This window comes from Erythrolamprus reginae, chromosome 3, assembly GCF_031021105.1.
Source record: "Erythrolamprus reginae isolate rEryReg1 chromosome 3, rEryReg1.hap1, whole genome shotgun sequence".
Lineage (NCBI taxonomy): Eukaryota > Metazoa > Chordata > Lepidosauria > Squamata > Dipsadidae > Erythrolamprus > Erythrolamprus reginae.
This window is the reverse complement of record NC_091952.1, coordinates 145313698-145333893: the sequence shown is the minus strand read 5'-3', so window position 1 is coordinate 145333893 and position 20196 is coordinate 145313698. Positions and strand designations below refer to the sequence as shown.

Genomic DNA, 20196 nt, shown 5'->3' with positions numbered 1-20196 from the left:
AGCTGAGGTCTGGCTGCTGGCCAGCTGATTTTCCGGCTTTCTGGGCCCAATGGGAGTCGGGAAACAGGCCTAGTTTTTTACAACTCAAAACAAGCCATTTCTGGCCTCTAGACTAGAGGGCCTCCGGGTGGGGGAGGGAGGCCTTTTTTGCCTTCCCCAGGCAAAAGGCTCTGATGCCTGGGGAGAGCAAAAAAACAGGCCTTCCGGTCCAACTGAAAGTTGGCAAATGGAATGTTTCCAGCCTCTGGGGAAGTGGGGAAGGCCGTTTCGCCTTCCCCAGGCTCCTAGAAAGGGTCTTAAGGCTGGGAAGAGCGAAAAACGGGCATGCTGTGAATGGGTATGTGTGTGCATAAAATTATGTGTGTGGGCATGTGCGCATGTGAGATCCCTCCATGCTCCCACCCTTTTTGGCATGCGAACCAAAAAAGGTTCGCCATCACTGCATTACTGTATGTACAATTTGTGCAAATTGAACCAGGCATACTGTACAGGTAGCCCTTGCTTAACCACACTGAGACAGGAAATGCCCTCGTAAAGTGATGCAAATATAAATTGAAAACTATGTGACCATGCTGCTTGGTGATAGTAGTCTCAGTGGTCATATTTAAACAAAAATTCTGCAGGTCGCTAAACAAAGACATCATGTAATCCTGGCTTCTGACTTCCTGTCAGCTTCCCCATAGACTATGCTTGTGGGAAGTTGATAGAGAAAATTACAAATTGAGATTATGAGACTGTGCCAGCAAGTATGAAGTCTGGTCATAACTACCATTCCAATGCCATTATAAATGCAAAGAGTCCCTCTTTAAGAGAGATGGGCAGTTCAAAAATGTGAAAAATGCTAAAATAAAATAAAACAAAATGTTGCTGTAAAATGATCTTAAACAAGGACTACCTATATTTATATAGATCTGATTGACTGCTTCAATGTCTTGTGCAGCACGTGTTCAAAGTTACAAGGATATTTAAAAAATAACATTGTGATCTATGCATGTATTTCTGAACTTTGCAGCATCTCTCTTTCAATCCCCATTGCACTCAGCATGCATTGTCCTGTGCTTTGACCCATCTTTTTTCCATCCACATAGAGCAGAGAGTTCGGAGAGGAAGGGAATACAAGAGTGAAGAGCATACAATGGGAAATACACATCGAAAAGAAAGCTTTGGTGTTGACAGCCATGTGTGTTAAGAAAACAGCCAGTATATTTCCCATTATGTGCCTTTTTATTTTCTTGTAAACTCTTATGTATCACCTTAACCAGTAATGGGATAGAAGAGAATGATATAAGTTTTAGGCTCGCAAGACTTAGAGAACATATCTGACTTGTTTTGATACTCACCATGGAGCCTTACATATCCACCAATATGATCTGCAATTTCTGGTGCCAATCCCTTTTCTCCAACCATTTCATTTTTTACATCTTCCCAAGCCATCTGCAGACAAAATTAAAACTATATATACTCTGCTTCATGGAAGGATGTTTCGCTTCTATTATCCTGTGGTAATCTAGAATCATGTTGTTTCTTCCTGTTTTTTCTACTCTGATTCTAAATATTGAGTCTAGAAGACTAATAATTTTCAGAATATTCTATTAAAAACATGCAACAATTGGGAAGAGAAAAGTATTTATTTGAATAGAATCTTTTGGAAAAAAGACTAAAAATGAAGTGATCAATATACTGTAATAACTTCCTTTTAATCATATTTGTAATATTGTATTCAGTTCTGGTCACTGTATCTCAAAATTATACAATAATGCTGGGAAATGTGCAGAAAAAGTCTACCAAAATAATTAAGGACTGCCCTATCTTAACCCATAAGAAATTAGTACAGTATATGAGACATTTTAGTTTTTAAAAAAAGGTTGATAACAGCAAAATCTAATAGAAGTACATGAAATCATACTACAGAATTTATTGCCATCAAAAATGGTGATAGCCAACTACCATGTTTTCCCAAAAATACGACCTACTCAGGAAATAAGTCCTAGCTTGATTTTTACACATGCGCCCAATAGAAGCCTTACTTCCAAAATAAGCCCTAATTAAGATCCCGCCCATTCCAGGGTGCAGGGGTAAAAATTAAGCTAGGGTGGGGATGTGTGTGTGTGGAGCTGCTCTATTACTTACCTCTGGATAGTTGCAGCCAGGCCTTGCACACACCTTGGCCCATCTGTTCTGCAGTCAGCAAGGCTCCACGTTGATCCTGAGATCTGTCATCAGCTAAAGAGGCCTTTCCCGAAGGCCTCTCTAACATGCATAAATCTATGGTTTATTCCGGAGTCTCCCTGCCTAATGTGAAACAACTGACCTGCAGGGGCAATCCTGTCGCCAGCTCCAAGAAGCAAGGCAGCTCCTAAAGTGGTTGCAGATCAGCTGTTTCACATTAGGCAAGGAGACTGTGAGGGGCAGCTTGAAATCGCCCTCCCACCCCATACAGGAATAAAAGGGTGGGGGGATAATAAGACCTTCCCCAAAATAAGACCTGATGCCTTTTTTAGTGGTCCCCAAAAATATAAGACCCAGTCTTATTTTCAGTTAAACAGAAGTAGCCAGATCAATGAAAGATAGTTAGTAGTCTTGGGGGTTTTTTTGTACATTAATTATTAAGTTACATGGAAGCATAATTTATATACCAGTTCTTAATGAGTTTGTTGGATTTTACAAAAGGGATGGCTATTCAGGGGCCTCAAGGTTCTCTTTAATTTATTAGGATCTTGTTGTTATTAAATAGAGTTACAATTTTGGCCTCTACAATTTTAGCTTGTTCATCTATTCAGGCAACCTCTAATTTTTACCTGTCAAGTAAGCAAAGCTAATTACAAAGAAAATGAATAGGCTGTCTGAATTTCTAGGAGGTAAGACACAGTAGCAATTATAAAATCAATAACCTCTTATTTGAATTCAGCTCTCCTAATAATTCTTCAAATCTGACTATAGGCTATCTTGAAAAATCTACCATTGCCATAAACCCAGACTGAGCTATAGCAGAGTTTTATAGATTTATATCTCCCAAGAAAATTGGCTTCTCTTTGTAGAAAGGTTTCTTTCTAAACACAGAGACACACACACAGCTGGGGGAGAAGATAAAAATCTCATTTGGCAGAACTAATATTGCCAGTAGAAAATAAAGAAATGATACCATAGGATTGCAATACTTCCATTACTAAGCAATGCGGTTATAAAGCATTCACATAATCACACTGTTTCTTAATATCAATCTCTACAATCCCTATTGCTATTAACTGAGGGTTGAGTTGGTAAATAAGCACATCCTCACAAATCCCATCATCTTCCAACAACAGTGGGAAAGCCCGGCAGGAAGTTGCAAGTCCCAGGTGGATTGCAAGCAAGCAGGCTGGCAAGTAGGTAAGTGGCTGCTGAGTGGGAGAAGAGATAAGGGTGTGGGTGGATAGGCATGTTTTCAGTACAGCAAGGCTTGGGGAGGGTATGTGGATGGTAGTGGAGGTGCATGTGGAATGGACTGGAGGTGACTGCTGCCAATAGGTGTGAGTCTGCAGATGGCTGGAATGATATGGCATGAGTGCTTTGAGTTGTGAATGGCTGGTGAGCTATGGAGTAAGGGGTTGGGGCAGCTGCAGTCAGGTGGGAGAAAGTGTGTGATGTTGCACAAGTAGCTGAAAACATATGATACAAATGCAATAAGGCTCTGGATAAGTATTTATTTATTTTATTTATTTATTCGATTTTTATGCCGCCCTTCTCCTTAGACTCAGGGCGGCTTACAACATGTTAGCAATAGCACTTTTTAACAGAGCCAGCATATTGCCCCCACAATCCGGGTCCTCATTTGACCCACCTCGGAAGGATGGAAGGCTGAGTCAACCTTGAGCCGGTGATGAGATTTGAACCGCTGACCTTCAGATCTACAAGTCAGCTTCAGTGGCCTGCAGTACAGCAGTCTACCTGCTGCACCACCCCGGCTCATAAGGGTACACAAGTGGCAAGGGAGGAACAAGCATGGCAGAATTTGAGGTAGGTAGGGGAGGCTGTATGAGGGTGAATGAATGGTTGGGGTGGTGCAGTGTAAGCGCATCTTTTAACTATGTGAATGATTATTGCTTTTTTCAGCTGCTGTGTATTTTAATCTTGGTAGTAGCCATGGTGACACAAGTGGTTAGAATGCACTATTGTAGGCTAACTCTGCCTGCAATCTGGAGTTCAATTCAGACCAGCTCAAGGTTGACTCAGCCTCCCATCCTTCCATGGTCTGTAAAATGAGGACCCAGATTGTTGGGGACAATATGCTGACTCTGTAAACCGCTCAGAGAATACTGTAAAGCACTATGAAGTGAACTATAAGTCTAAACGCTATTTCTGTTTCTATATGTATTTTTTACAGTAATCGTTGAGTGTCACTGTTGAGATGAGTGGCTATATAAATTGATCAAATAAATAAATTTAAATATCTTGTGATCCTAAGAAAAAAGAGATTCTCAGTTTGAAGAAAAAATGGGAAACCATCTCAGCCACAGGTTGCAAAATTCTTTACAATACTTTAGCAAGGACTTAAAACCTCCAAAAATCTGACATGACCGTACTTTAAAAATTCAATTTGTTCATATATGAGCTCTTAATTTTTTCACCATTCTCAAAAGCAAATAATTGTTTATTCCACTTCTGAGAAAAATGTTTCTAGGGGTTTCCTGGCTTTACAGAATGGATGGAGCATCTGTAATCTTCTAGCACAGCCACGGGAAAATCTGGAACACTATGTGTGATCACTTGGGGCATGGCACGAAGGCAACACAGCCAGAGAACCGGTATGATTCCCTATATTGGCACCAACTTTGCCCCCGACGACTCTCCGGCCTGGAGAAAAGCTCTCTCACAAACCTGCAAATATTCCAGTCCAAACGCTGTAAACAGAATGACTGCAATCAACCACTCCCGCAGGGCAAGATAATGAGTCCCAGATGGGATGAATAATTCCAGCAAGACAAGATAAGCAAATGGTAGCAGGGCAATAATTCAGAGTCTGGAGGAGTGCCAGGAATGCAGGCCACTCTCAACACCAGATGAATTCAGAGTTTGTTCCCAACAAATGCTACTCCCAACTGCCTCTTCTTTAAACTCCATCACCAGTATGCCTTGTGGAGGGGATTGGGACCTTTTCCTTCCTCGTAAGCCACGCAACCCAAATTGCTCTCTTCTGCATTCTTCCTTGCGTGCCCTAGGATGAGGAGGGGATGGGCCTTGGTCTTAATCTGAACCCCTTCTCTCTCTTGTTCTACCTCCACCCTGCTCTTCCCAGCCTGAATTTGGCCTTCCCTAATTTCCTCCACAACCAACGGAGCCATTCGCCCGCTCTCTTTCAGCTATTCACTTTCCATCTCCGATTCAGACTCATGGCACTATGGATGAATCACCAAAAACATTTGAAAAATCACCATAGGAGCCGAGGTTTGCAATGTGATACCTATGGGTCTTACGACACATGTACTCTAGCACCACAGACAATCCCCTTCCTCTAACTAGCCTATTTTCAGAGAAATAAAAGTGTATAATTTAATGATGAATACATCCAGGTGGTCCTTGACTTATGACCACAATTGAGCCCAACATTTATGTTGCTAAGGGAGACACTTGTTAAGCGAGTTCTGCCCATTTTACAACATTTTTCACCACAGTTGTTAAGTGAATCATTGTAGTTAAGTTAGTAACCCGATTGTTAAGGGAATCTGGCTTCTCCATTGACTTTGGTGGTCAGAAGGTTGCAAAAGAGATCACATGATACTGCAACCATCATAAATATGAGTCCGCTGCTAAGCATCTGAATTTTGATCATGTGACCATGAGGATGCTGCAATGGTCAAAATGTGAAAAACGGTCGTGAGTCACTTTTTTCAGTGCTGTTGTAACTTTGAATGATCACTAAATGAACTGTTGTAAGTTGAGGACTACTTGCACAGACCTCACAGGCACTATTTTAGTAATATCTGATAGCCTATAAAGGAGAACATTTGTAAATCAGGGTTGAAATGAGGAATCCTTGATGCTCTCTGAATATAAGATGTTACCTAATTTGAGCAATGGAACATCTGCAAGAAAAACAACTAAGCTCAGAGACTACCAAAGACTCATCATATGATAATTTCTACTATCACTACAATATTCACTAATTCATTATTAGCTGTGATTTATAAATCTAGTGCATTCGTATTTATAGTTATGAAATTGGGACTGGGCACTCTGGAAAGGAGCACTGATAATTTTGATATCAAACGTAATCACATATTTCTCAAAATTTCCCTTTGCTCCCCCTTAGATTTATTCTTTAAGTTCAAAATTGTTGGTCAGGAGGTGGAATTTCTCTGTTGGTTAAGGGAACCAAGCTAGGGATTTGGATCTACAGCTCAGTTACAGTGAAAGAAATCAATATTTCTTCCTTTATTCCTTCTCATTCTAAATCTAGAGTTGAATTTTTCCTCCTTAAATAATAAATACACAATACACAATTTTCAGGCTGGTTCTCTGAATTCTTATTTCTACTGGGAGATAAATCAGAACCCTGTAAACTGTCTTATTGGGTTTCATCAATTCCTTTGTCAAAAGGTATCTCATTGAAATCAAAACCACAACTATTTATGCCTGATGGGGTCCTTTCTCATTGCAAAGCTTCTAGATTTAGAATGGATTGTTTATGAGTTTTCTTTGTCTATAAAACAAGGGTAGGCTACCAACAGCTTATCATTAGCACTCCAAGAAAATATCACTGAAATTTGGTAGCTGAATTTTGGTTTTCTGAAGCAATTTGGAAGGTCAGAAATCTAAGTTGTGGCCCCTGATCCCCCAACAGTTGTCCATCTTGGCATCCTGATCTATATTCTTGAATACAGAATTTAAATTTTATCTTCTTTCTCATATATATATATATATATATATATATATGTTTTTTTATGTCAGATCACCCTGGTATATTTTAAGGAACGTCACAGCTCCTTTTTTGCCTCTAGGCCCAACCCAGGACCACTACAAGGCAGTTAATATATTTTATAGCCGACAACTATATTCTGTATGTGTTAAATGTTTTTAGCTTGAATTTTAAATATATATATATATATATATATATATATATATATATATATATATATATATATATATATATATTTATTTATTTATTTATTTATTTCCTGGGTTTTCTATCTTGTTGTCTTAATAATCTTGTTGTCTTAATAATAAAGTTCTTACCTTGTCTAACTTGTCTACAGTGGAGCAAATGGTACGGAATTTGATATCTGGAACTCCACAGACTGCAAACATCCCATCAAGGATACGTCGGTCATTGATCTAGAAGGAAACTGAGATGTTTTCAAGCAAAAATTCCAAAAAGATTTTGATTCTCTTGGTAATATTCTTGGACTATTTGCAGTTTGGACCTTAGAGTATTGATTTACAGTTATTCCAGTCCTCCTCACTGGGCCCTAGGGATTACTAAATGTTTAATCTATTTTTATTTCTAGTCTTGGAAAAGGTCGAGCTTTTTGGCAAATCTAATATTATTTATTTGTATGCTTTTTGGTTACAGTGGATAAAAAAACCTGTACATACTTCTGTTAAAAGTGCAAGATTTTTGAGATGTGAAAAAAACAACCCAAGTTAAATCACTTCAGAATTTTTTCCTACTTTAATATAACATATACGATGTACAGTTCAATTGAAAAATGTATTGAAATCTTTTAGTGGGAAAAATAACAATAAAATTGTTGGCACAGTGGCTAGAACACTTTTCAACAATGAGATCCCCTTGATGCTTCATAAGCTCTTTGCAAACAATGGGATTTGCTGTAAGTGGCTACTGAGTAAACATCAGAAAAATCCTCTCAGAACAACCAAATTATATGGGCTTGATCAGAGTCATGTTAATTGATGGAAGGTGTGTACTGGCTACTGTTTAAGATCAGTTTGAATGTGGTTGGTTAATTCTGAACAAAGTCACATCCTTACTTAAGATGTCCCAAAGATACTTTCCCCCCATGTTTTAAAAAGTTTTATTAAATATATACAATTCCATTTCTAAATAGTGTATTATCTGCATACAAACAATTTTGAGAATCACATTTACAATAATAATCACATTAATATTGATCTTATAACAGTATTTGCTTATCCATTTTAATAAACTTCATTATAAAATTAATCCTTCTCTTATATTTCCCTATTTCTAACCTGTTTTTGTTGTTTAGCCATTGATAAAATAAGCCCCATGTTAAAAAGTACATTTAGTTTCTTCCTTTTTCTTAATTTTAAATGTTAATCTATCAATTTCTGCACATTCTAGTATTTTTAAAATTACGTTTTCCTCTGTAGGGATCTCTTCACTTTTCCATTGCTGTGCAAATATCATTCTAGCTGCAGTTTGTAGATGTAAAATTAAGTACCGGTATGTATTTCCTTTATTATATTTTTCTGGTAATACGCCTAACAAAAATATTTCTGGTTTTATATGTTGCTTTGTCATTTTCCCCAACTGTATGTGTATTTTTGCCAAAAAAGTTTTTGCCTTTGACCATGTCCACCACATGCGATAGTATGAACATGGTGTCTGATTACATTTCCAACATTTAGTCAACATGTCCTTAAACATTTTTGCCAATATTGTGGGTAAAAAAATGCCATTTTATAAAGATTTTCTTTGTGTGCAGTTGACATTATTTTAAAATTCTTATTCCAGTTTACTGCCATTTACCGTATTTTTCGGAGTATAAGATGTACTTTTCTCCCCCCCTAAAAGTGGCTGGAAATGTCTTTGCGAATTATACAGCTAATGTTGCTGAAACCCATCCCGTCCGCCGGCCCCCACCCTTTGGCAGTTTTCAGCATCTGCATGCCCCATTTTAGACCCATTTTAGGTTGCAGGGATCGCCACAGCACATCGCTGCTGATCGCCACCTTCGCATGATGCATTTTTGGCCTCTACATGTCATGTTTTGGGCCTCAGCGCATAATGTTATTTGGCCGGTTCCAGGCAGTGGGGAACACCACTGCCACTCTCCATTACCTGGAATTGGCTTAAAACACGATGTGTGGAGGCCAAAAATACAGCATGCGGAGGCAGAAAACATGATGCGCAGAGACCAAACACGTGATGTATGGAGGCGGTGATCAACAGCAATATGCTGTGGCAATCCCGCAGCTTGGAATGGATCTAAAATGGAATGTGCGGAGGCAAAATCATGACATGCAGAGGCAGCAATGGGCTGTGGCGATACCCACAGACTGGAACAGCTGGTTGGTGGTATTCCAGCAGCCACCAATCAGCTGTTCATGCTGAATCAGGCTCTGATAACATACTGAAGCTCACCAGGCTGTTTGCTGCAAGGACGCTAGGCGGATGAATACTGATGGATGCTGATAGGCAGAGGCAGAATTTTTTTTCTTGTTTTCCTTCCCAAAAATTAATGTGTGTCTTATACTCTGGAGCATCTTATACTTTGAAAAATACGGTATCTTAATTCTACTGTGTGTGGTGGTTTGATCACAGCCAGCTCCTCTGATAACAGACTTTAAGCCAGATCAGCCAGGTCTGTCTGAGCATCGGAGACCTGTGTGGCTATCAGAGGATTCAGACAGGAGGAAGGAGAGATGGAAGCTGAAAGTTCTGGAGAGATAGAGATGGAGGGCCCTGCAATGCCTATGGAACCCCCAGTTAGGGCCTTGTCTGGGTCGGATGAGGAGGGGGTCATTAATGATCCAATCCTTGCCGTAATTGTGGTTCTCAGCTAACTTGTTAATGGAGCATATTTTTGTGTTTCTAAAACTCCAGTCTCTGTGTTTTACTTTGATCTTAATTACTGCTCAGCTATCACACCAGGCAGAACATTGTATAACCAAAATTTTTGGCCCATATAATTATAGTCTTTTTTACTCGCTCGCCTGCCATTTTAACACTCAATAACTATATTTTTTAAATTAGTTTTTCATCAGTCCCTGTTAATATCTGGTCTAGTTCTGTTCACTCTTTATAAAAATGATACATTTTAGCATCTTTCTCATATCAAGATTACATCTGCATTTGGGGTCACTATGTTATATCAATCCCTTGACTGTTCAGTTCTTGCTTAGCTTTGCGCTCCCATTCTTTAATCCATTATTCTGAGCTGAAGAAGCTTCTTGGATGAGAAGTGAAACATCTTCAAAGAAAAACCAGAAAGTCCAGTTGCCTCTTGAAAAAAAAAGCACCTTTGGGACAACCATGACATGGATAACTGAGAATCTCCAGAGGCAGCTACTTAAGGTGGTTTGCACACTCATGCAACCATGTTATTGCTAAGTTTTTTATTTTTATTTTTACTTCCCCCCTAAAATTTGATTTATAGCTTATATGGTATATTAAATGTGGAAAAATCTCTGAAGTGATTTATCTTGGGCTGGTTTTTTTACATCTCAAAAACTTGGCATTTTAATAAGGTTGTTTAGTCTTCAGAAGAATATTTGCAATATTCCTATTTTTGCCTACAACAACTATAAACAGTAAGCTGGACCGAGACATGGATTTGGTTCCAAATCAGCCAGTCCGTCAGCTTCTATAACTGAAGCTGTGCTTGAATTAAGATCCTTCTAGAATTTCTTTAACTTTTTGCAACATCAAAATGAATGGTTGGGATATCAGTATTTGTAAGTAAGCAGCAATAGGTTTATTACAAAATGTGGACAATTCTGCTGCCAAATGAACAGAGTGTCAAGCGAACCAAAAAAAGGTTAATATGTGAATTCAAAGGCTGGCCTGACACAGAGATTTAAAAATATCTCTCAATGATTTAAAGTATACCATTTGTTGCCAGAAATCAAAGAGAAAATACAAGTATCAATTGATTGTAATTGTTCTAATGTTAAAACCAATATAACCACACAAAAAAGTGGATTCTGACCCAGGTCATGCATTTACTTACCTTAATTAGAAAGTCTCCTATTTGTAGGGCACATAGAATCTCATGCACAATTTTCAGACATTCAGCATCAGGAATCATGATGTCATAATGGCCAGCAATGTCAAAATCCTGGGTTACAAATTGCAGATTAGGAAATCCCTGAAGTATAAACTGTCCAGCAGTGATTTAATCATTGGTGCTGCATTGCTTGATATATAGGAGCTACTTTTCCAAGTCTTGATATCAGAAAAGTAGAAACATCTAGGATCTGACATACATCACACATTGAGGCAACTAGGCTTTGTTTGAGGCTAAACCTTCTACATCTCCCAATACTGCAAATTATTACTAGAGGGCTAAGTGTCTCCTTTCATTTGTCATAGAAATAAATAAATCCAGAGCAGCTGGGTTTCTTGAGGCATCTGCCTCTCTTTAATTGCCCCCATACATTACTATATGGAAGATTCTGAAAAATGACCATAAAGGGGTGCAAATGGGTAAACATTCTCTGGCAATTGCTAAATGGACACAGCATTAATGTGGGAAGGAAAAGCAAGGAAGCAATGGCTTCCCACCCTCCTTGGCAGTCTAGAAGATTTCAGAAAATGGCTACTCCCCAATTTTACTGCAATAGTGCAATAAACTTTAGAATAAGATGTACAGGTAGTCCTCAATATAGAATCATAATTGGGACCAGAATTTATGTTGCAAAGGAACGAAATTGTTATATGAGTTGTACTAGATTTCACTACCTTTTTGCCATTGTTATGTGAATTACTGCTGTTAAGTAAATCATATTGTTAATAGAACCCAGTTTCCCCCATTGATTTTGCTTGTTGGAAATCTGCCTTGAAGTTGGCAAATGATGATCACATCAAGGTGCTGCAAACTTTAGAAATACATGCCAGTTGCCAAGCACCTGAATTATATTCACGCGAACGTGGAAATGCTGTGACAAATGTAATTGTTAGGAGCAGTCATAAATAACTTTTTTCATTCCTGTTGTAACTTTGAATGGTCGCTAAATATTGGTTGTAAATCAAGGACTACCCGTATATGGTTATTATATAAAGAATCGATATATACTGTACTGTGTTACTATAACTTATTCTGAGAAAATTATACTGGCACCTATGGAGGCCTTTTCTAATTTCAATGGGTGAACAATAAACACTCTTGTAGCAAGTATTGGAAATCCATAGCTCTGTGGGCAAACCTAACCACCTCCCCCACAAGACATGCTTACATTTTCCAGAGTGCATGTGTTCAAGCACAGTATACTTTTATCTGTAGGTTAAGATTTAAGGCACTCATTACAACCTTAAAAACAAGTTGTAACCTCCCAAAGAAGAAAGTGTTTCCCAAAGAAGAAAGTGCTTTTCTTCCATCTAGAAAAGCACTTTAAGAGATAAAATGGCTGTTTATGGAAAACCTAAACATCATCCATAAACACCTGGGATATCATCTCTCCGGACTCTAGCAGGAAAAAGTTCAGCTACTAAGTTTATAAATGTAACTAAAGCTTCGTGCTGTTGTAAAATGGAATGTTTGCAACTGTCATTTCTTCCTAGTATATAGTGTGGGGGTGGAGATTTGGTTTGAATGTAGCAAATAGATTGGGTGATTATGTTTTAGTGATCTGATTGGTTGGTGGAATCATAATTATTAGAAGGATTGACATGGTGATTTTTATGAAGTGTTTTTTTGTTTAAGGCTGGTTTCCAAATCTCTGGTAGGCGGGACGTGTCATCTCTTTTATTTATGCAAAGGGGGCTCCTCTCAATCTCTATGGCTTCCAAGGCAATTCTTCTATATAAAATCTCTGTTTTGTGAAGTAATTTAGTTTTTTCAAAGTCAATTTCGTGCCCTGTTTTTTTAATGTGCTGGACAAGGGAGGAAGTCTTTTCTTCTTTTTTAATTGCATTTTTATGTTCTGCAATGCGTGCACTTACTCTTCGATTGGTTTGTCCAATGTATGTGGCTGCACATGTTTTGCAAGGAATTTCATAGATTCCTTGGTATTCCAATTGGATTTTATCTTTTGGGCTCCTTAGGATATTAGATATTTTTTGGTTAGTGCAAAATGAAGTTTTGATGTTATGTTTGTGCAGAATTTTACTAATTTTGTCTGTGGTGCCCTTGATGTAAGGGAGGATGGTGGTACCATTGTCCTGTTCTTGATCTTGTTTTTTGGGGAGTGTCTCTTTTTTTATTAGGTTTGTGATTGTTTTCCCTTCGAATCCATTAGAAATTAATACATCTTTGAGTTTGTTCAATTCAGTTTTTAAGTGCTCATGGTCAGCTAGGCGTTTGGTTCTGGTGATGAGAGTTTTGGCCACTGAGGTGATTTGTGCGGGGTGGTGGTGTGAGTGTGCATTTAGGTAACGGTTGGTATGGGTTTTCTTTTGGTAGATAGTGTGTCCTAGGCTCAGGGCCACCATCAGGAATTTTGGGGCCCCATACAGCCTAAGTGTATGCCCCCCCCCCGCCATTTTAAAACTACTGCCCCCAAATCCCGTGCCATGCCCACCATGGCCACACACCCTGGGCAAGCCCTCCCCCGTCCCTCTGAGGTCAAACACAGCCCTGATATGACCCTCAATGAAATTGAGTTTGACACCTCTGGCCTAGAGGCTAAATCCTATGAACAAGGGCTAAGAGAATGAGTATGTTTAGCTCAACAAATAGAAAACTGAGGGGGGATATAATAGTAGTTTCCCAATCTTTAAAGGGCTGGCACAGAGCAGATGGCATCTATTTATTCTCCATGCCACCTGAAGGTAGTACAAGAAGCAACCTCACCAAGAGGAAATGCAATCTGGAAATAAGGAAAAACTTGGGACTGGGCAGCATATACTGTATATATAAATATATAAATATATAAATATATAAATCCCTTCTTTTTTATTAAAATAAATTAATAATTAAAAAAGCCAAAATCCATTACTATTAAAACTAAAACAACCAGCAAAACTATTAATAAAAACAGGTGAGGGCTGGGGGGGTTTTCTGTTATTATTTAAGTGCTTTTACCATATGCTTTAAATCAAGAGTCACCTCTCTCTTTCCTGTCATTCTCTGCCTCAATCATTTTGTCATTTCTTTTTTCTCCCCTTTATTCTATCATTTCTCTCTCTCTTCCTTCCACTCTTCTCTCTTTCTTCCTCTCTCTCTTCCTTCCTCTCATCTCTCTCTTTCTTTCTCTTTCTCTATCTTTCTTTCTTCCTCTCTCACTCTCTTCCTTCCTCTCTCATCTTTCTTTCTCTCTTTCTTTCTTCCTCTCTCACTCCCTTCCTCTCTCATCTCTCACTCTTCTTTCTTTCTCTTTCTCTCTCTCCCCCTCTTTCTCTATCTCTCCCCCTGTTGCTCTCTTTTTTTCTCACTTTCTCTTGTTTTCTTTCTCACTCTTTCTCTCTCTCGTTGTCTCTCTTGCTATCTCTTTCTCTCCCCCCTCTTTCTCTCTCTCTCTCTTTCTCACTTTCTCTCTATCTTGCTCTGTCGCTCTCACTCTCTCTCGTTCTCCGGACGCTGGCAAAAAGGGTGTGCGGGGCCGGGGGGGCATTTTGGGGTGCGCTAAGGACGGGAAAGAAGACGAGAAACATTTGCATTTCACCGGGTTGGGGTTTGTTTGAACGTGGCCGCTTGCAGATAACGCTCGGTTGATTAATAAAATAAGAAGCTGCGCGTTTGTATCCGCAGCGTCCGTTTGTTTTTGCAGCTTGCTCCCCGCCAGCGTGTGCAATGAAATCACAGACCACACACGCACACCTATGCCAACTGTGTATTTTTATTGAAATATACCCCCACACACAAAGGTGCGCGCTTCCACGCCGCCCTTTTGGATGTTTTCCCTCGCTTTCTTTCCTCCACGCCAAGCCGGCTTTCTTCGGTTGTCGCCTGGCAGATGCAAAGCCCGATTCCTTCCCCTCAAGAGAACATTGACGCGGGTGGAGAGATTCTCCTCCTCCTCCTCGCCTGCTTGCTTGCTTCCCTCCTTCTTCTCCTCCTCCTCCTCCCATGGAGCCCCCGCACCGTCCGCCCACGCAACCGCCGCCACCAGCCAAGCAAGAGGTGCTCCTATTTTTGGCCGCGAGAAGGGGGCCTCCCCTAAGTAAAGTGAAAGCCATGCCTCGGCTCCGCGGCGTGCGTCACACTTTGCAACCCCGAGCAGCAGCAGCAGCAGCAGCAGGAGCCACCGCGCGCGCGCCTGAGTGTGTGTGGTGTGTGTGCGCATTTAGCGGGGATGCGACTACAGCTACAGGGAACGCCCCAGCCGCCCCAGCCGCCCAAGCCTCGTTCCCCAACGGCGCCACCCCAAGGGGCTCCTACCTTCGCCGCGCGCTTCAAGAGAGGGCCGGTACTGCGCCTGTGCGAGCAAGGAGCTGGAGCTCGGCGTCGGCGCTGCTCACTGGGCACAAATTACTGGGGGCGCCAGGGGGCCGGCAAAACCATCCGGGCCCCCCCTATTTGTCAATTTGGCCGGGCCTGTTACGCCACTCCCAATAATACCCGTCTATCGGCGGCCCTGCCTAGGCTGACATTGGGTTTTTTATAGACCAGTACATCTAGAAAGGGAAGTTGATCATTGATTTCTGTTTCCATAGTAAACTGTATTTTGGGGTGTAGGCTATTGAGATGTGTGAGGAAATTGTCTAGTTTTTCCTTACCATGTGGCCAAATTACAAAGGTATCATCGACATATCTCAGCCAAAGTTTAGGTTTGTATTTGGATTGCTCTAATGCATTACAGTGATCCCCCGGTTATTGCGTTCCCGACCATTGCGAACAGGCTAATTTGCGATTTTTCAACCCGGAAGTCAAAACACCATCTGCGCATGCGTGCCCTTTTTTTCTATGGCTACGCATGCGTAGATGGCGCCGGGCAGATCAGCTGCTGGGCGGCTTCCCTGGGTCTTCCCCCTCTTGCTGGCGGGAGGGCGAGAAGCCCCCCCCCCAGCACCCGCTCGCCCGCCGCTCGCCCGCCCTTCGCCCGGCCACCCGCCGTTCGCTCGCTGCTCGCCCGGCCACCCGGGTTTGTTTGGCTTGAGGGCTCAGTTGGGAAGGCGCGCGGGTGTTTTAAAATGTTGCCGCCGACATGGGGGGCTTGCTAGCACCCCCCAAACCCGGGTTGGGGGCTCGGGGGGGTGCTAGCGAGCCCCCCATGTCAGCGGCGACGTTTTAAAACACCCGCACGCCTTCCCAACTGAGCCCTCAAGCCAAGCGCAGAAGTTCGCCTTTGGCGCTTGGCTTGAGGGCTCAGTTGGGAAGGCGCGCGGGTGTTTTAAAACGTCGCCGCCGACATGGGGGGCTCGCTAGCACCCCCCCAAACCCGGGTTGGGGGTTCGGGGGGGTGCTAGCGAGCCCCCCATGTCGGCGGCGACGTTTTAAAACACCCGCGCGCCTTCCCAACTGAGCCCTCAAGCCAAGCGCAGAAGTTCGCCTTTGGCGCTTGGCTTGAGGGCTCAGTTGGGAAGGCGCGCGGGTGTTTTAAAACGTCGTCGCCGACATGGGGGGCTCGCTAGCACCCCCCCAAACCCGGGTTGGGGGTTCAGGGGGGTGCTAGCGAGCCCCCCATGTCGGCGGCGACGTTTTAAAACACCCGCGCGGCTTTCCAATGAGTCCCGAAGACAAACGTGGAAGTTTGACGTTTGTCTTCGGGACTCATTGGAAAGCCGCGCGGCTGTTTTAAAATGTCGCCGCCGGCATGGGCGGCTTCCTAGCAGCCCCCCAAACCCGGGTTGGGGGTCCGGGGGGTGCTGGCAAGCCCCCCATGCCGGCGGCGACGTTTTAAAACAGCTGCGCCGCCCCCAATCTTCGGCTCCTTGCTAGCGCTGCGGAAGTAAAAACACCATCTGCACATGCGCAGATGGTGTTTTTACTTCCGCAGCGCTACTTCGCGAAAACCCGCTCGTTGCGGGGGGTCCTGGAACGGAACCCTCGCAATGATCGGGGGATCACTGTATTTTCGAAATATTCCATGTAGAGGTTGGCGATGACAGGTGAGAGGGGTGATCCCATGGGGGCTCCCTCTATCTGTTTATATCTTTGTTCGTTATAGAGGAAGTATGTATTAGTCAGGCAGTGGTTGGTAAGGTCTAGGATATATTTGGGGGGCTTGTGTTTGTCCTGGATAGCTGTCAAGGCTTCTTTAATAGGTATTTGTGTGAAAAGGGACACGACATCAAAACTCACAAGTAGGTCATCGGGTTGTAGGTTTTGTTTTTTAATTATTTGTATAAAGTGGAATGAATTTTGAACATATGAGGTAATAGTTTCTGTATATGGTTGAAGGTATTTGGCTAAAAATTTGGCAAGGTTTTGTAGAGGGGAGCCTATAGAACTGACTATTGGCCTGAGAGGTATTCTTTCCTTGTGTATTTTTGGAAGGCCATAGAGTTTTGGACATATGGAAGATTTTTCTCTGGGGATGATTTTTTGCTGGATTTCTTCACTGATGGGAGAGGCCTTGATTTTGGATTTGGTGGTTATTTCTAGGTAGGTGGTAGGATCTGTGCTTAGGAGTTTGTAGGCCGGGTTTTGTAGTAGGGTTGTCATTTTTTCTTTGTAGTCTGATGTATTCATCACTATTGTGGAGTTTCCTTTATCGGCTGGAAGGATGATTATATCATTGTCTTTCTTCAAATTGATAAGTGCATCTCTTTCCTCCTTTTGTATGTTGCTTCTAGGAGGTTTACTAGAGCAGAGAATATTAGTGAATTTAAGTCTGATTTTGTTGGCTGTATCTGGGTTGATTTTATTTAGAGTAGTTTCAATTCCACATATGATGTTTTTAGTTGGAATAACATCAAAACTTCATTTTGCACTAACCAAAAAATATCTAATATCCTAAGGAGCCCAAAAGATAAAATCCAATTAGAATACCAAGGAATCTATGAAATTCCTTGCAAAACATGTGCAGCCACATACATTGGACAAACCAATCGAAGAGTAAGTGCACGCATTGCAGAACATAAAAATGCAATTAAAAAAAGAAGAAAAGACTTCCTCCCTTGTCCAGCACATTAAAAAAACAGGGCACGAAATTGACTTTGAAAAAATTAAATTACTTCACAAAACAGAGAATTTATATAGAAGAATTGCCTTGGAAGCCATAGAGATTGAGAGGAGCCCCCTTTGCATAAATAAAAGAGATGACACGTCCCGCCTACCAGAGATTTGGAAACCAGCCTTAAACAAAAAAACACTTCATAAAAATCACCATGTCAATCCTTCTAATAATTATGATTCTACCAACCAATCAGATCACTAAAACATAATCACCCAATCTATTTGCTACATTCAAACCAAATCTCCACCCCCACACTATATTTGGTATGATAACTATAAATATCTCAATTACATTATCATTACCAGGTAAGCAATGTATCTCTTCCTTTTAAATTAAGATACGCTTATCACTTTAGCATAAATAAATGGACACATGTAATTATGATAATAGGACATATAGCGCATAGAATCAAACATATAACTGTTATTGAAAAATTACCATGTATCTCAAATTAGAAAGAATTGAAATCCGTATTAAATACTTCAAATGTTGCATCTATATGAATAACAGTATCTGATGTAGAATGATCTACTCTCAGTATAAATCTACATTGTACAGGCTATACTCCCCCAAAGGCGAAACATTCCATGGAAATTAATAAGATAGAGAAACAATGTTGTTATCTCTGGGCTTGCTGCAGAACTATCCAAACATATGATCACATCAACTAGAGACAAAAATTGTTGCAACATTAGGAAATGCTACCCACATTTGTATCCAATACCGTGGAGCTGTAGATCTCACTGTGGAGAAAGCCCATTAGTCATTTACAATCTAATGTTATTTCACATGTACTTACACACTGATAGAATTCCCTGTAACGTCCCTTCGTCATGGCTGGATTATCCCGCCTGTAGACTTTAGCAATTTGGTAACGCTTAATGTTGGTGATTTTGTTCATAGCCAAATAACGAGCAAATGGCACCTGGACAAAGAAGGCTAAGGAGAACCCTTGAAATTCTAAGGCAACCCATCTTTAGATTCTCCCTAGAACAGAGGGGGAATCTAAAAACCTTTACAGGTAGCCCTCAATGGACAACCATTTGATGAATGAATATTCAAAGTTACATTGGCACTAAAAAAAAAAAGACAACCAATTTTCACATGATCTTTGCATGGTCACATAATCAAAATTTTGGCACTTGGCAACTGGCATGTATTTATGACAGTTGCACTGTCTAGGGTCATGTGATTACCATTTGCAACCTTCCCAGCTGGTTTCTGACAGTTAATTGGGGAAGCCAGGCTCATTTAAGGACTGCCATGAGTCACTTAACAACTGCAGTGATTTAACAACTGTGGCAAAATAGTCATGAAATGGGGCAAAAACAACAAATGCTTAGCAACATAAATTTTGGGCTCAATTGTGGTCATAAGGTGACAACTACCTGTACTGCTAAATAACTTATCTCAAGCAGAAACTATTGAAAGTCCTAACAGGAAGATATTCTTCTCTGAGACCTCTGAGTAATTCAAAGATGAACTAAGGGATAATCATTATTATTTAAATTGACCCAGTTCCTATCAATTCCCAGCAGCTTATAAATGATTTAATGACTGACAAATGATTTAAAACATGAAAAATAAGGGAAATAAAAATAACAAAACAACAACAACAAAAATATAGAGATGGCAGAAATACAAGGTGGATGAAACCTAACAAAAACAAGCTGGGTTAAAAGTCCCCCAGAAAGCCAGGTCATCGGACCTTCTGAACACTAACAGGAAAGGAAAAAATGCATGAGGAGCAGAATGAGAAGTCAGATCTAAAGAAAGAAGCTGTAACCCTATGAACCTTCCTCAATATTTGGATATAACCCATATCTCAGCAATACAAGAGAGATATCTTGTTCTTAAATGCAATTATGTTCCTCCTAAGCAGCTTGAAAAATGGCTTTTGATAGCTACCATATTATTTAGCAAATCTCTTTTAAAAATCTAAGTCTCACCACTGTGGAGGGCTTAACCATTTCTCTTAGAGAGTCCAGAAGAAAATATTATGGTCTCTTCTCCTCTTTGATTTGTCACTTCAGTTTTTGTTTCTCCGTTCAGAAACAAATCTTTAAAACTGCACAATGGATTTACTCTGACCGGAACTACAAATCTAAATTTTATTTAATTCCTAACTGCTACCTTTATGTAGTTCAGCCAGTATTTCATTTGATCCAATATGGATATGAAAATATGAAATTAATACCTAAATTTACCTTTTAGAAAATACCAGCAATAACAGTC

The 20196-nt window shown here is 40.8% G+C and overlaps 1 protein-coding gene across 1 annotated transcript in view; it reads right to left on the bottom strand.

The window, feature by feature from the left end:
- HARS1 (histidyl-tRNA synthetase 1) overlaps positions 1-20196 on the bottom strand; it is a 63901-nt gene that overhangs the window by 25765 nt on the left and 17940 nt on the right. Inside the window, exons 5-8 of the mRNA XM_070746885.1 lie at positions 18761-18886; positions 10914-11021; positions 7213-7311; positions 1341-1434 (exon numbers count right to left, since the gene is read on the bottom strand). Of these exons, the coding sequence (XP_070602986.1) occupies positions 1341-1434; positions 7213-7311; positions 10914-11021; positions 18761-18886 (427 nt within the window). The remainder of the gene's footprint in view (positions 1-1340; positions 1435-7212; positions 7312-10913; positions 11022-18760; positions 18887-20196) is intronic.